Genomic DNA, 14117 nt, shown 5'->3' with positions numbered 1-14117 from the left:
CCCACAGCTCGGGATCCACGCTCAAAAGCATGGCAGCGGCAATCAACGAGCCGGTGGCGGCTGTACTTGACATCTTTAAGATAGGACAGCTCGAAAGGGGCTCAAGCCCTCTTGAACTGAGATTGAAGGATGAAAACACCCAAGGCCAAGAGAATCGACTTTGCATTGTTTTTGTCGACAGGGAAACGTTGGACTGTCGTCCTATGCATGATTGATTACATTCTTGTCGATATAATGCGTTCATATCACCAAAAACATGTAGAAATATTACCAAGTTCTCGACGAAGAAGATCTTAACAGCACGAGTGAAAGCAAATTTTCGTCGCAAAGTAACGTTCATTGCAGCTGTCGCCACGATGGTATCATAAAAGAAGTACGATATTCGACGTAAAGCTGGGAACTTGCCCTTTGACAGGCAAAATGAGCCACTTTAACCCTTACCCGTGCCAAGATGGTTACAAAATCATCAAAGCTGTCAACAACGAGGAGTATACGAAAGCGTTGCCATTTCTTCCATAAAAATGGCCGAAAGTGGAGTAAAGGCATGACGATTCAAATTTAAGAAGACAACGCAAAGCCGCATTGTAGCCCGAATGGCCCAGTATTTGTCGAGGCATGCAAGCAGGGCGAATGGGAATCTCGTTGACCAGTCAATCTTTTGATAGCCCTGATTGCAATATTCTTGATCGAGTGTTTTTGATGCGATTTTGGTCATTACAGCAAAAGCATCATTCTTCAATCATCTATCAGCGTATCAATGCTGTGACTGGAGCTTTCGAAGAACAGCCAATTGAGAATTTGAGTATCGTGTTCTTACCGTTACAAGGCATCCTCTATTGCATCATGATGACAGAGGGAGAAAATTCATTAAAATTACCACACACAGGCACGGCGGCTTAACGACGAGCAGAAAATCTTCCTGAAACACCAGAATACAAATTGATGCAATCAAGTGAGCTACTAAAACTTTAGGACTTTGAGCTACCTCTGTGCAATGTTCACGATTACCCTGTTGTCACTAATATAGCTTGTCAACATTTTGATGACTAAGCCTGAATAATTATGCATCACTATTTGGGTGAAACACTCTGTTCTCGGGACAACAATCCACGCTCAACAAGTTTCTGACATTATGTATCGAGAAACCTCTTGCACGAAAAAAATAGATTGAAATGGCCCCGCTCTGGTTGTCGCTTGTGCTCCCTTATTTCGGATCGAGACGTTTTTAGATGCCCAACCAACCCGCCTTTACCCTCCCACTCGAGCTCTAACCGCTTCCAAGCCTTGGGTTATCAATTGTGCTGTACACTATGACTTAGTAAGACCCTGAAACAGACGGATGCTAGGTGAAGACCGCGCATAACAATGATCAATATATATATATGCATTACTTTTACAAATGAAACATTTTAGTTATCGAACTATTGAAGTCCGGATGTCGCAAGTGTTTGTACCGCCTAACCTAGCTTACCGATATCGATTCATTTGTCACCTTCATCAAAAGAAAAGAAATTAGCGGATACACTCCAGATAAAAGGCTTTATAGCCGGTATGGCGATGGGAACTTTCGTTGGAAAGATGACGGTAAGTATCGTTATGAGGGTCTCCGTACCAGCAGGCTCACACTGAAACCTTTCGCGTCCACCTGACTTCTTTTGAGAAAGCAATGAACGTTGCATTAATACGAAAAAGCTTCCGAGCCGCCAGGGGTGGTTGGGGCACGGGAGCATGAGCGCACCAGAGAGGCTAGATTTCGGTCAAGTGGAGTCAGATAAAGTGCTTTATTTGTTGTCGAGCAGCATGTGGTACGTCCTTAGGGGTACTAGCCATTTTCGCTCTGGATGCTCTTTTCCCTTTTGATTGAGGGGTATTATGGGGCGACGTCCCACTTAGAGTCGACTGGAGGGTCACTCGAGGCGAAAGGCTTGGTTCAGGGCGGTTAATTGGGAAAGAATCGTTTATGTAGAATCTCGTGTAGTTGAAGACAGATACATAGCCCCTAAGGGAGCGGTTTATTTTTCAGAGAGGTGAGGCTTACAGCCTCAACTTATTTTATCGTCATCATCAATGTATCGAGACATTTATAGCCAAGAGGGCGATAGATGTTAGAGCGTCGTTTACCATATGCGACGCGCAACTGTCCAAAGCATTAGATGGTACAAAAATTGTCATGTACCTTGCACTGTGGAAGCTTCAAAAAGAAAAGTCCGCGTTAACAAAGGCACACGGGTCGGCTTCTAAAGTTCCACCCAGGAGCGAAATTGAGAGCTGTTGAACAGCTAGATACTACTTTCAGCAGCAATTTTTAAACTCTTAAAAAATACATTTGTTAATCTGTTAAAGTGTTCAATAAAAAGGGTAGGCTATTTGCTGTGTATGACGACGGACAGGTCACGTGTTCCGCCAACCTATTCTTTACCGAGTCACATTGCCTTTGTCAGTACCAGTACTGTATTGCCTCCGAGCTTTGCACGAAATGCTTGTGAGTGTTTATAGCAATTTGGTACGTACACCGCTACAGTCAACTCCGCGATGAAAAGATGCATTAATAGTTTCTTACTATTATCTACACCTGACTAAATTCCTCGGTTACATACTATCCTTTGGTGAAGACAATTCAAGACGTCGTCTTCAAAGACCCGCCGTCGGTTCTACCTCCGGACCGAGGTGTGCGTCATGAGATCGACCGGTTCCGGAAACCAATTTTGCGCAACAAGCCAATGGCCTCTGCCCAAGATGCAGAGCGACGTCATTGATGCCTTCTTCCGTGCAAAGTATGACGCAGGAATGGTCCCTGAGAGCAAATCTACCCATCCGAAACCAACGTTTTGTGTCCGGAAGCCGAGTGGCAAGTGGCGCATCGTTCACGCTTACTATAATCTCACCGGTGACAGCCGTGAGAACTTCGAGCGGGATGCTCTGGGAGTGACCAGTGATGCCCCAAGGGCTGTCAAATGCACCAGCAACATTTAATCGTTTTGTGACGCATTTGTTTAGGCCCTATAGGGCAGGATGGTGCGTGGAAAACCAACAAGGATTTAAAAAATGATGAAGTGGTTGTAGACGTGCGATCTGAAAAATATGGCAAGCTTGCATTTGACGCTAAACGAAAAAAATGGTTAGGCTACAATCCTATGGAACACATTAAAGCTATTGAGCGAACATACTTCGACGACAGCTTCGTCCACAGTCGTGCGGGGCACGGGAGGACAGATGAAGAGAGCCACATCGTACAATCAAGTTCTGTGCTCGAGTGCATGCGCTTAAATAAGCTGTAGGCTAATGCAGACAAGTGCATCTTTGGCGGGGATGTAGATTGCTTTATGGGTAAGAGTAGCCTTTGAGCGGATTCCGCTAAGGTCAAGGCCATTGTAAACTGGTCGGTTCCAAAGAACAAAAACGACTTGCGCAAGTGGCTTGGCCTCGCCAGCTACTTGCACAAGTACAGCGAGAACTTTGCAGAAATGGCACGGCCATTGTCGAATCTTTTTAAGAAGGATACGAAATGGTGTTGGGATACCGAGCGTCTGCAGGCTTTTGATGGGGCCAAAGGCAGCCTCTTCCATGCATCAATACTGGCGTTGTCAGACCCTGATCGTCCATATGGCGTCATCTGTGACACTTCGGACTTTGCTGCGGTTGCGCACTGCTGCAAGCAGACACCGAGGGGCGAGATCGGGTGATCGCGTTTTAATCTCGTCAACTTCCTAGTTCACGACAAGGAATAACTTTAATGAAGTATGCACTTGTCACGTTCGAGGTTAGCCTGCTCGGCTCCAAGCTGTTTGTGATCGACACAGATCATGTGTCACTACGCAATGCGGCTCAATCGCCTCACCTCTCGCAGAGGATGACCAGATGGCTCAATTTCTTCGCAGAATATAACTTCGAGGTGAGACACAAGGTGAGAAGACATACAGTTCTGTGAGTTGCCAATACTGGTGGTCGACGTTGTACAAATAAACGAGCACATGTGCACACGTGTGAGACGTGTCAAAGAGTAAAGCCCTCTCCGAATGCGGCGGTGCCGCTGGCCAGTTTACCGGTAATCTCCGTGTGTTGGCAGTCCATGAGTATATACTTTGTGTTTGGCCTGCCGATGGACTTGACGGGCAGCACGGGTGTCTTGGTCTTCGCCGACCGTTTGAGATAGATGGCTTTCTTGCATCGGTGCCGGACATCATCGACGGTGTCGGTACAGAGACGCTGCTTGTGGATCGTGTCTACACTATGCCGATCTTTGCAAAAATTGTGTATTCGCGCTCTGTTTCAGCAACATAAATTGTCCTGATATCTCGCTGCGGTACTCACGACAACTTTCGGCTAATCATCAATCAGCTGGACATGATCCGGCGAGCTGACTTCGCATTCCTACAAGTACATAAATTGTAGCAACTCTTGTAAACGTTGTATTCAATGGCCTGATCTCTTCTACAGGGAGGAAAAAGACTGGAGATGTGCTGCTTTGTAAGTGTCAACGGTGCCAGCGTGATCTTGCCAGACTAAGAAGTCATGCACTGAAAAGAAAGCATTTCTTTACCAGATACTGCGAACAGACCTTTTGACTAAAAGAGTGCCTCATATTGTTCATCGAACAGCGTCGGCGGAGGAAAGCATTCTAGTGGCCGGATATCATATATATCTATCGTCTCTGTCGACACTACAACGCTATCTCTGAGTTTCTCGACGTACGGCCAATACTGAGATGATCCGGCTTTCGAGTGCATTCTGTGATCTACTAAATCGTACGGACTAGATCAGACCACCCTATGCTGTTTAGAAGCGTATTACTACGCTAGAGTTGAAGCTAACTAATCCCAGAAAGCAGTTTGCTGTTACTTCGTGTATGACGAGGTACCTTCCATCCTACTTAATGGCTCATAAGATCGGTATTATTGTATAGCTTCAACAAGCTCTACGTAGAACACAAGATGTTTCCTCAGTCTACAGTATATTGAAAGCGTAGCTTGACTTCTTTTTTATTTTGGCCATTAATAGTCCGAAGAAGCGTGGTCACATTTTACTTATGAACTGCAGGCACTGGTGACATGCGTATAAAAAATCATCTTCAAAATTTTAAGCAAAGTGCTTTTTGTACTTTCTGGATCTCAGCTGAAGCGCGCGCAGATGAATAATACTGCCAAGATTGAGCTCTCAATCTGCAAGAAAGTCCAGCTGTGTAATAGCAGCGAGTCGAGTCGTACTGACTCGAAAGCATTATAGAAGATGGGACTGCATAAGGTTTGATTTCATACGATGCATAGGCTGCTAATCTAACGCTTAGCATCACACATTGTTAGTTATGAAAGAATTAAAACAGATATGTGAATACAAACTTACGCTAGACTGAACTTTGCACTTACAGCTATCGCGGATATAGTATCTAATAGTTCAGCACCTGAGTAGTGTGCTGAGATTATTATCCGAAAGTTTATAGCCCTCTCCTTCTCCACATCAAAGGATTCTACGTGCGAAGTGCACGGCTATCGATTTGACGACTGATTATGAACAACGATGTAATATCTGCGAGTATCAAACACAATTTTCTCTTCATCTGCCTTTGGATCAAAAATATACACCCAACAAACTTCTATCATAATTTCATTTCGAGAAATACGCGCAAACGGCGCCTTGCGTACCGGACTTGGAAATGGAGCTCTTGAGATGTTCAACAGTTGTGAGGATGCGCTGTTGAGACAATTTTACCAACCATGGGGCTACTTAAGTGAACGTCCAGCTATTTGAATTGGGATAGATAAATAACTATGTGAATCAGAAAAAAGGTGATATGGTCAACTTATCAGACATGCTACAGACGGACTATCTGCTCGACGCGCCGGTGGTCTTCAATTTGAGGATCTTCGCGCGAGAATAGACACTTTTGTATGAAACTATGCGGGGGGTAATTCCGCCTCTAAATTGTTCGGGCAAAGATGTTGCGTATAGACGCACTGCCTCATTATCCCTATCGTGTGTTGTTGAAATCTTTGTCCTCATACGAGGGAAGATCAGCGAGTTTTGTCCCGAGGTAAAGAGCTCAAATGGCCGTATACTCTCCTTCAAAATGATAATCATGCAAGGCCTGTGCACAGGTACAAATTGCAAGAGATGGATGTCGCATCGCATGTGGGGTATAACTCTGTGCTGCGAAGGCCACTAGAGCGGAAGGCAGCGTTATATGAGCGCGCCAGTAACGATGGTTATTGGTCAAGCTTTGCACTATTTAGCTGCTGAATAGTACCGGGTGACTCATAGATGGGACATCTGCAGCAATGACCATTCTGTGTGTAGCGCTCGGTTGCAAGGTGCCGTAACGGGAATTGCCCACACACTTTCTGAGAAAAGCTTAGGTCAAGTGAGAAGACTCACCGCGTGTTGCTCGCTTCCAGTAAGCCATTGACTTACGTAGAGAAGAGGTAAGGAGAAGTGACATTAATAAAAATTTAGCCAATAGTTTCTTAACCTCCCTGACCTGATAAATACTTCTAGTTATGATACAACAGAACTGAAAGAGCAGTTAAACCTGTAGGGTGTACAGTTAATTATGTGGTCTGAGCAACCTGTTTAATGGAACCATCCGTGGGTTCGCCCTAATTCCTCCAATTTTCTACAATATTTCTTCCGCTTCTCATCACGCTCTGCTCAACTCTCGGTAGAGTAACAACCCGCACGCTTGCTTCACATGAGACCGTTGCCACCCTCAAATTTGAATTTAATTCCAATACCATTTGCGTCATCGTGAACTTGATCGTCATTATGACTTACGAAAGACGTGGTGATCTCATCCTAGAGTTCAACTCTTTTGTCGATTGGGTAATCGACTGTTGAGTATCCGAGCCATTGGAACGATCACTCTTGCTGGAGGTGAATCACGAAGCCTTACGTATGCTCCGTACATCCAAACAATCGACACTCGATTCTGGTCATGGGTCCATGCGACCAAATCCGTGAAAATCTATCATTTGCAAAGCGCAAGTTCCGCTGCTGACATGTTGATCGTGCGCGATATGCGCTTTCGATTTGCGCATTTGACAGCGCAGGATCGGGATCACTCCGATATCGAGGATGCTCGTGAAGTGCGCTCGCTCATTGGTCGGCTACACGAGGAGAGAGACAGTTTCTCTAAAGGAGTCCGTCTTCGGACGCGCGAAGGATACTGGGGCAGTCGCGACGAATACGAGTATGTGGATTTCACGAATTGCTGGTTACCCTAGCCATTTCATCAAGATCTCCTTCCGACCGCGGACGCGCCTCTCCGCCACCATTTTCTTGACGTGGTAGTATCGATATCCTTGTCGATCCGGAAAAGAAGGAGGTGCCCTCCCCTCTGGTTCTTCTGTAGCCGGTCCACAGGATTCGTCCGTCCTGGACCTGCGCTAGACGAAGGAAGAGTCGTTTCTCTCGCTGATGAACCAGTGTGTGATCGAGTTGATTGTTCGAGGGTCGTCGACGCGACAAGGCGTAAAGAATAATGAACAGGTCGTTCGTGAAGTCCGCGATCTCACATGACTTCATGGAAACTCGCATGGGGCGCACTTGGACCTCACCCTTTATGCCTCGGACTTCGTCCGACCATGCCACTCTTGGCATACAGCAAATGCTTCGTAACGTGAGCAATGCTCACTAGTTTACGTGCCAATCCACGTGCATCACAACGATCTCGCCCTTGATGTTTCGGTCCTTGGCCCACCATGCCACTCTTGGCATGTAGCGACTGCTCCAATACTTGAGCAGCGCTCAGTGGATTATGCGCCACTCCATTTTCAGCACGCGAGCCACGCTCGGGACACTTGTCCAATACACCTTCGGTGTTTGGCAGCTCGGATACTCCAAATGTTAGCACATTAACCGCTTCGGCCCAATTCCTGCGCCAATAGCGTTTCTGATTCCGAGTAGGGTGGGTTCATGACTCACCAAAGTTCCACCAGGAGTGTGCGCGTAGCAACCAGGGATTTTCACCTTCAATCAATCCATGGCCCATGGTGTTCCAAGCAAGTATAAGGTTATCCCCTTGCTTTCAAGTCTAAGACTTAGCAGTGTCTCACGTTATCGAAGTAAAGAACATTGACACCGAGGTCCACAGGGACCCTTGACAAACCCCATCGCTAAGCGAACAGTGGCGGTGTCACTAAACCGCGCTTCCAAGGCCTCAGCATACGGCTGACTTCCCTCGATCGTGGAGCGTCGAGCATAATTGCCCGAAGCCTCGGAATCAATAACCTGGCTTCTCAAAGCCCTTCACGGTCGAATTTACGACTAGCAAGCCCGGCTTGCATACACGTTCCGTGTTCAAGATCACGTAGCGCTTCAGAACTGGACCCTGCTGCCCTATACGTCTTTGAGGCTCAACAGAATCAAGTTATCCTCCCCCAGTAGGGCGCCCGGGGCCCACTGGGCTCTCTCGTTTTCCCGCGACACAACGGACTGATTAGAAGCAGGACGTCGATTTGACGAACTTTTACGCGTCTTGCGCAGGGGACAACCAGTCCGATGGTGACGGTGTATCCTTAGACAAAACACCGTCGGGTGTTCAAACGCTGCTCGGAACTTTCCCTCCTCTTTCTCAGAATAGCTGAGATCCATTGGCTCAGGCCCGCTGGACGAGCATTCCAACCAAGTCGTGCCGACTTAAAATTGAATTCGGTATTCAATGCCACATTCGCTGTTTCTTCAAAAAAGACGGATGCACACAGAAGACTCCCATTCTGGCCAGGCCAGTGCGGAGACTCTTCATAAAGCCGGTCGCTTTGATCGCCTCGGGATGAGAATTGGCTGTCATACCAGCAATGAGAGTACGCAACTCCTGGACAAAGTCCACCAACTCCTTCTTGCCCTGTCGGGCAAGAAGGAAACGCGATTTCACGCAATGTGCCCATTCTCGCACTCGACTTCCGAGCTTAGAGATAGCTAGCACCACGCGCTGTTGCTCGTTTTGGAGCATGGCGGATACCATATCCATCTCGGCCTCTCTCACCTAAAGCGGGAGATTCTCTCCACCCTTACTCTCGTAGGTCTTAATGCTCACCATGAGCGCCATGGGTCGGGAGGAACCATCCGTCGTCAACGGTGGCGTCATGGACGTAGTCGACGCTGACAGCTTCTGCTGTAGGTGTTTAAGCAGAGCATTTTCATGACTCGAAAACGCCTCTAGGTTCGCGTTTTCGCTTCAAGACCTTGCGCATCAAGGTGCTCCACGCCCTCAGGGCCCAGCAGGGACACCAGCTTATTAAGCCCATCCTGCATGCCCTGGGGCAGATAGGAGAATTTCATAAGCCTCACAAAGGATCAGTCATATCGACTCAGGCGTAGATTGACAACGGGTGCTATTAAGTGCAGCGGGCTGCCGTAGCTCTTTGCTTAGAGGAAGCTAAGCTAACGTCACCGACCTTACGTTCTTTATAAGGGCCAGTGCGAGTGCATCGCAGTCCGCTGACTCCAAGAGTATTTAAAACCTTAGCCAAGGTAAATGAACTCTTCCGTTCAAATCTGAAACTGTATTTATTTGTTTTAGTTGCGGCAGGGCCGCCAATATCTAGAACTTAAGTTTTTCCTAATTAATATAGTAAAACCTAATTATTATGCATTACTACCGGTAGTTACGGTGTCGCCGCACCACTTTGTGATTACACCAACTTGTTTAATTCACAGCTATGTACGCTTGTGCGACGCCCTTTCATACAAGGGTACTTGTAACCCCGTTACACGATTGTTCGGGGAGAGCTTCCCGCTAATGAAGCTCAGCGTATGTGTGTAGTGGTCGGGCGCCCGACTACGAAGACGCATAACGATCGAGTGATCGCGTTTTTTTGCTTCGGTAGCGGGATCCGCCGAGTGGAAGCCGTAGGGTTTCATGAGGGACTAGGACCGAACATGAATACGATCGCATTAGAGCTGCCTCGTCGAGACGATTGGTAACAATACCACTTCTCACGGAAGTCGAGAGATTGAAGAACGGACACGATGTCCGCAAGGTTCGACTTGGGCTCACGTCGCGCCGTTGGCGCGCCTCGTCTTCCTCGTCTTCCTATGCTGGGAAAGGAGAATTCGACTCGAAATCGACTTCCTCCAAATCGTCAGCGATGAAATCCGTCGCCCGGGGCGGGCGGGTGGTGTGGCGCTCGGTTGGCGAGGGCTTGAGATGTGCTTCCCATGAAGCCGCGGACGTATTGTTCGAAGATGCACCCTGTGAAGAGCTGGGTGTTATGCGTGTCAAAGACACATGGCTCGTTAAGCGCAGAATGTTCAAGGATTTCTTTAGAGCGTAATGATGTCTCAGACACTCGAGGCTCGTATGAGGCGACCATTCAATGTGAATTGTGGATATTCACAATTTTGATGGGAGAGGGTGTAACGGGGTAACACGTACCCTTGCATGAAAAGGTGGGTCGCACATGATCGCGTGACCATACATAGGTGTGGATTACACAAGTTGCTACCCGTAACATGAAGTCACTGCGTGGCAGGATGCCCGGAGTAATGCATATTAATTAGGTATTAATGTATTAGAGAAAACCCTAAGGTTTTAGATAGCGGCGGCTCTGCCGCAACTCAAACAATCAAATACAGTTTCAATTTTGAACAGAAGAGTTTCTTCACCTCTGTTAGGGTTTTCAGTAATCTTGGATGTAGCGGATTGCGATTCGCTGCACTCGGACTTGCTCCTGTAAAGAAGGTAAGGTCGGTGACCTTAGCGTAGTTTCTTTAAACAAAGAGCTACGGCAGCCCCACTGCAGGTATAGTTGTTGAAAATTGAACAAGTTTATTTAATAGCAACCCAAGTCAGATTAATTATTAGATGATTTAACACTTCGCAAAAACCAAATATAGTATTACATACTCGAAAGTCGTATCTGCAGGTACATAAAAACTCAGTTGTGCTTAAGTTGATAAGGCGTAGTAGTGCAGCAGTCTTCTTTGCCCAAGGTGCGCAATAAACCTATTGCATTTTAAGCTATTTGTTCTTGGTCTTTGTAGCGCGTGCATCAGCGAGCCTCCAATAAATGCGCAGCATTCGCTGTCAATAACCTTTGGATTATACTAAGACCAACAATCGAGGTGTTTTTGCTAAATATGCTGAGAGTCAGCCATCAAGACCCGATCTAGCATCTGTTCCCTACCGTTGGTCGCGTCCTCACAAGAGATCAAGTCGCCCCTTCGCTCTGCGTTGTTTCAGCACGCAATGCAATCCCAGTGTCCGATCCCTACTGTTAGCGTATTTAACGTCTCGGTAACAATCTCACTACTGGCTAGGGCTCATTAATTTTATAACTAAACTTGGCTCAGCGGGTCGAGTAAAAGTGACTCTTGCATACTAATTCACAATGTTTTTTAAAGATTGAGCTGCCAAAAGTCGCATTCAGCGACGCAGTGAATTTGTCAAACGTCTTAGAATGTGGAATTTCAGCCCAAACAAAAAGTGAGACGAGCGCTTGAAAGTTATCTTAAGAAATGCTTCTGAACCGAACAATTTTCTCGCCTATTGGGTAGTGATGCTGGTTCTTTAACATTAAGAAAGCTTTTCAAACCCGAATGTCTCACAAGAGTGGGGTCGTGATGCGGCTTTCATAAGACCAGGTGCAACACAAGATGTGTTCGCACTTTCTTTAATATTGCAAGTCGGACCTTTTCAAGGTACGGTTGCAATCAGTTCAACGTAGCGAGGTCGCAAATTTGATTTTTCATACGAGGATTTTTGCAGTTGTAGTTTTATAACAGAGGATAGATCCATTTGCAGAGTTTGATCGAGCCCTTTGGCCCACTACATGATTGTGCGAATTCTGTCGACCGCTGGCATCTACATTGAAACTGAGCTCAATATGCGAGCAGTGCAGAAGTGCGTATTTAATATACGTAAATCAGCTGCATCCGATTCAATGTACCGTAAAGATTCAATTATCGCCTTCCGCGGAGAACTTTGCAAGTGATTCGCTTGAAACTAAATCGACGTCAAAATTCAGCTTACAGTTGTGATAAATCTGTCTTGCCTTTGACGCTTGTATGCATAAATTGTAATGCGGATTCGGTTGATTTTTTGTATACGCAACGCTACTAGCTATTTCTACGTATATAACGGCTTTTCTAGCAATATTTCGGAATTATCGGGCGAGCTTAGGAGTCTGAGCAACGCTCGACAATTAAAACCTTAGATAAAAATTAGCATTGATTTCGATTCATTCGCAACTTGACCATTAAAAGCTGCAATTCGGACGTTCGTGCTAAACGTCGACAAGAACCATTCAGACTTGGTTGCAAAAATAAAGTTCTGTTCTGACTGTTGAAAGTCTTCAGATGTAGAAATGATATATCCGCTGACGATCAATCTTACGCATTATTGTCATCAAAAATATGAAAATGGCTTGACCTTTTCTTTTTCATCACGCACTGAAAGGTCTAAGACATCATAAACCTTTCCTTCCTAATACTCACATAATGTCAAATCATCATACAGAGTTTTCTCTCATCCACTCACCTAAACGCATATTCAGCATCGCTCACAAAGCTTTTCCGATGGGTTTAAGCTGTACCGGTCTTTTGCTACGCGCAATGCTCACATCTCTTATCCCGATAAATGTAAGCTCATATTATTCAACCCCGCGAAATATTGATAGGCCGTACTCTTGCCATACAACGTATGCCAATAACACGAGATGTTTTTTTCTTACGATTCTCATTGTCCTTAAATTTCATCTCGCAGAGCGCAAAATCATCGCAATGAATAGTTCGTGAGTTCTCGCAGCGTGTCTACGGACATATCGGAACAAAGCGTATGTATATATGTCTATAAAATTGCCGTGGCGTTAAAATTATTACAGTTTTTGAAGGACAGTAAGACGATGAGAGATCCTCTTTGGAGTCTGAGTCTCCTTTCCAGTATTGCAGCGATCAACGGTATATCATCCATCTTTTGACATGATATTTTCGCTCTTCACATCAGCCATCAGTTTCTGCTTGACAAATAGGAGTCGAATTCGCGGTCGGACACAGCAGCACAAAATGAGCTGGCGTTGGTTGATGGAAATGCTACCAAGGTAAATCGTAGGCACAAGGTGAGGAATGTAAGTCTAGATCACAGAATTTTTAAGAGCATGAAGACTGTGTGCATGTGTTCGAGGAAAGTAGTCGGTACCAAGAACATGGCTGACGCTGCCGTCTCTAGTCTAAAGTCTTCCGATACCCTTCCCCAATACGTCGGTCTCGTCAAGGCCTTGAATTGTGCCGGAAATGCATATACATTGGGCTTACCAAGCTGGATCCGTATCCATCGAACGTTATATATCGGTGCGCTAAAGCCATACCTTAGCGCTTTGTCTTATCGTACGAATTGTACGAACAAGGTTGATCGTAGTTCGTAACGGAGATCGTGAACGAAGACGAACGCGTCATTGAAATTCAAGAGTCGAATGACTATGTGCCAAAGCACTAGGAAGATGATGAACTTCTCCGCTTGGAGCCGAGCGATTTCTGTCCACAGAGCAAACATTGCTGCGTGAACGTATACACCCATGTGGCACGGTTATTCCGCCGCCTTCGAATTTTGATGATCCATCTGTGTGATCGCGTTCGCATTTGCATCCAATAATGCTACTACCTCGTCCAGACGCATCGTTGCATCCCTCATCTGCAACTATAGCGTCGACTAAAACACCGCCGACGACACCGCTATCGACTGTTCGACCACCGAGGCTTCCTCACTTTTTAAAGTAATACATAATGTTATCTAATCTATTACATGTAATAAAACAAAATATATGAAGCGAAGCCACATTGTCGGTGGTAGACTGTGACGGGGTTGCCAACTTTCATGTGGAAAAGATAGTGGCGGCAGCCGACACCGTGGTGAGTTACAGCTCCTTGTGTAATGGCTCGGCTATCCTGATCCGGATATTTCGTGGGAGCCACATTCGCGACTCCTTGCAAATTGCTGTGACACAGTCTGCAAGTGGGAGGTTGCGAGCCCCTACTCGCTCCAATACAAGTTAGAAAAGATTGATGAACTTCACTCCATCGCTTGGGGTCCAACCATGGGAGTCGACAACAACGAATGCAGTGACGATGCAGGTGGTGGATATCCACCATGTCTCGACGACATGCAGCAATGTCTGCTTCGACCTGTCTCT

At 46.2% G+C, this 14117-nt stretch overlaps 1 protein-coding gene across 1 annotated transcript; it reads left to right on the top strand.

The window, feature by feature from the left end:
* Positions 1–4931: 4931 nt before the first annotated feature.
* On the top strand, positions 4932–5223 carry PHALS_12008 (uncharacterized protein; the record flags this gene model as incomplete). The annotated part of the gene is made up of 3 exons (XM_024727465.1): positions 4932–4949; positions 4999–5043; positions 5113–5223. 3 exons carry the CDS (start codon positions 4932–4934, stop codon positions 5221–5223), a joined length of 174 nt encoding a protein of 57 aa, XP_024578040.1.
* Between the last annotated feature and the right edge of the window lie 8894 nt (positions 5224–14117).

Source organism: Plasmopara halstedii, assembly GCF_900000015.1.
Source record: "Plasmopara halstedii genome assembly, contig: Scaffold_589, whole genome shotgun sequence".
Classification (NCBI taxonomy): Eukaryota; Oomycota; class Peronosporomycetes; order Peronosporales; family Peronosporaceae; genus Plasmopara; species Plasmopara halstedii.
The sequence above is the reverse complement of the archived record's forward strand: the minus strand, read 5'-3'. Positions and strand labels throughout refer to the sequence as shown.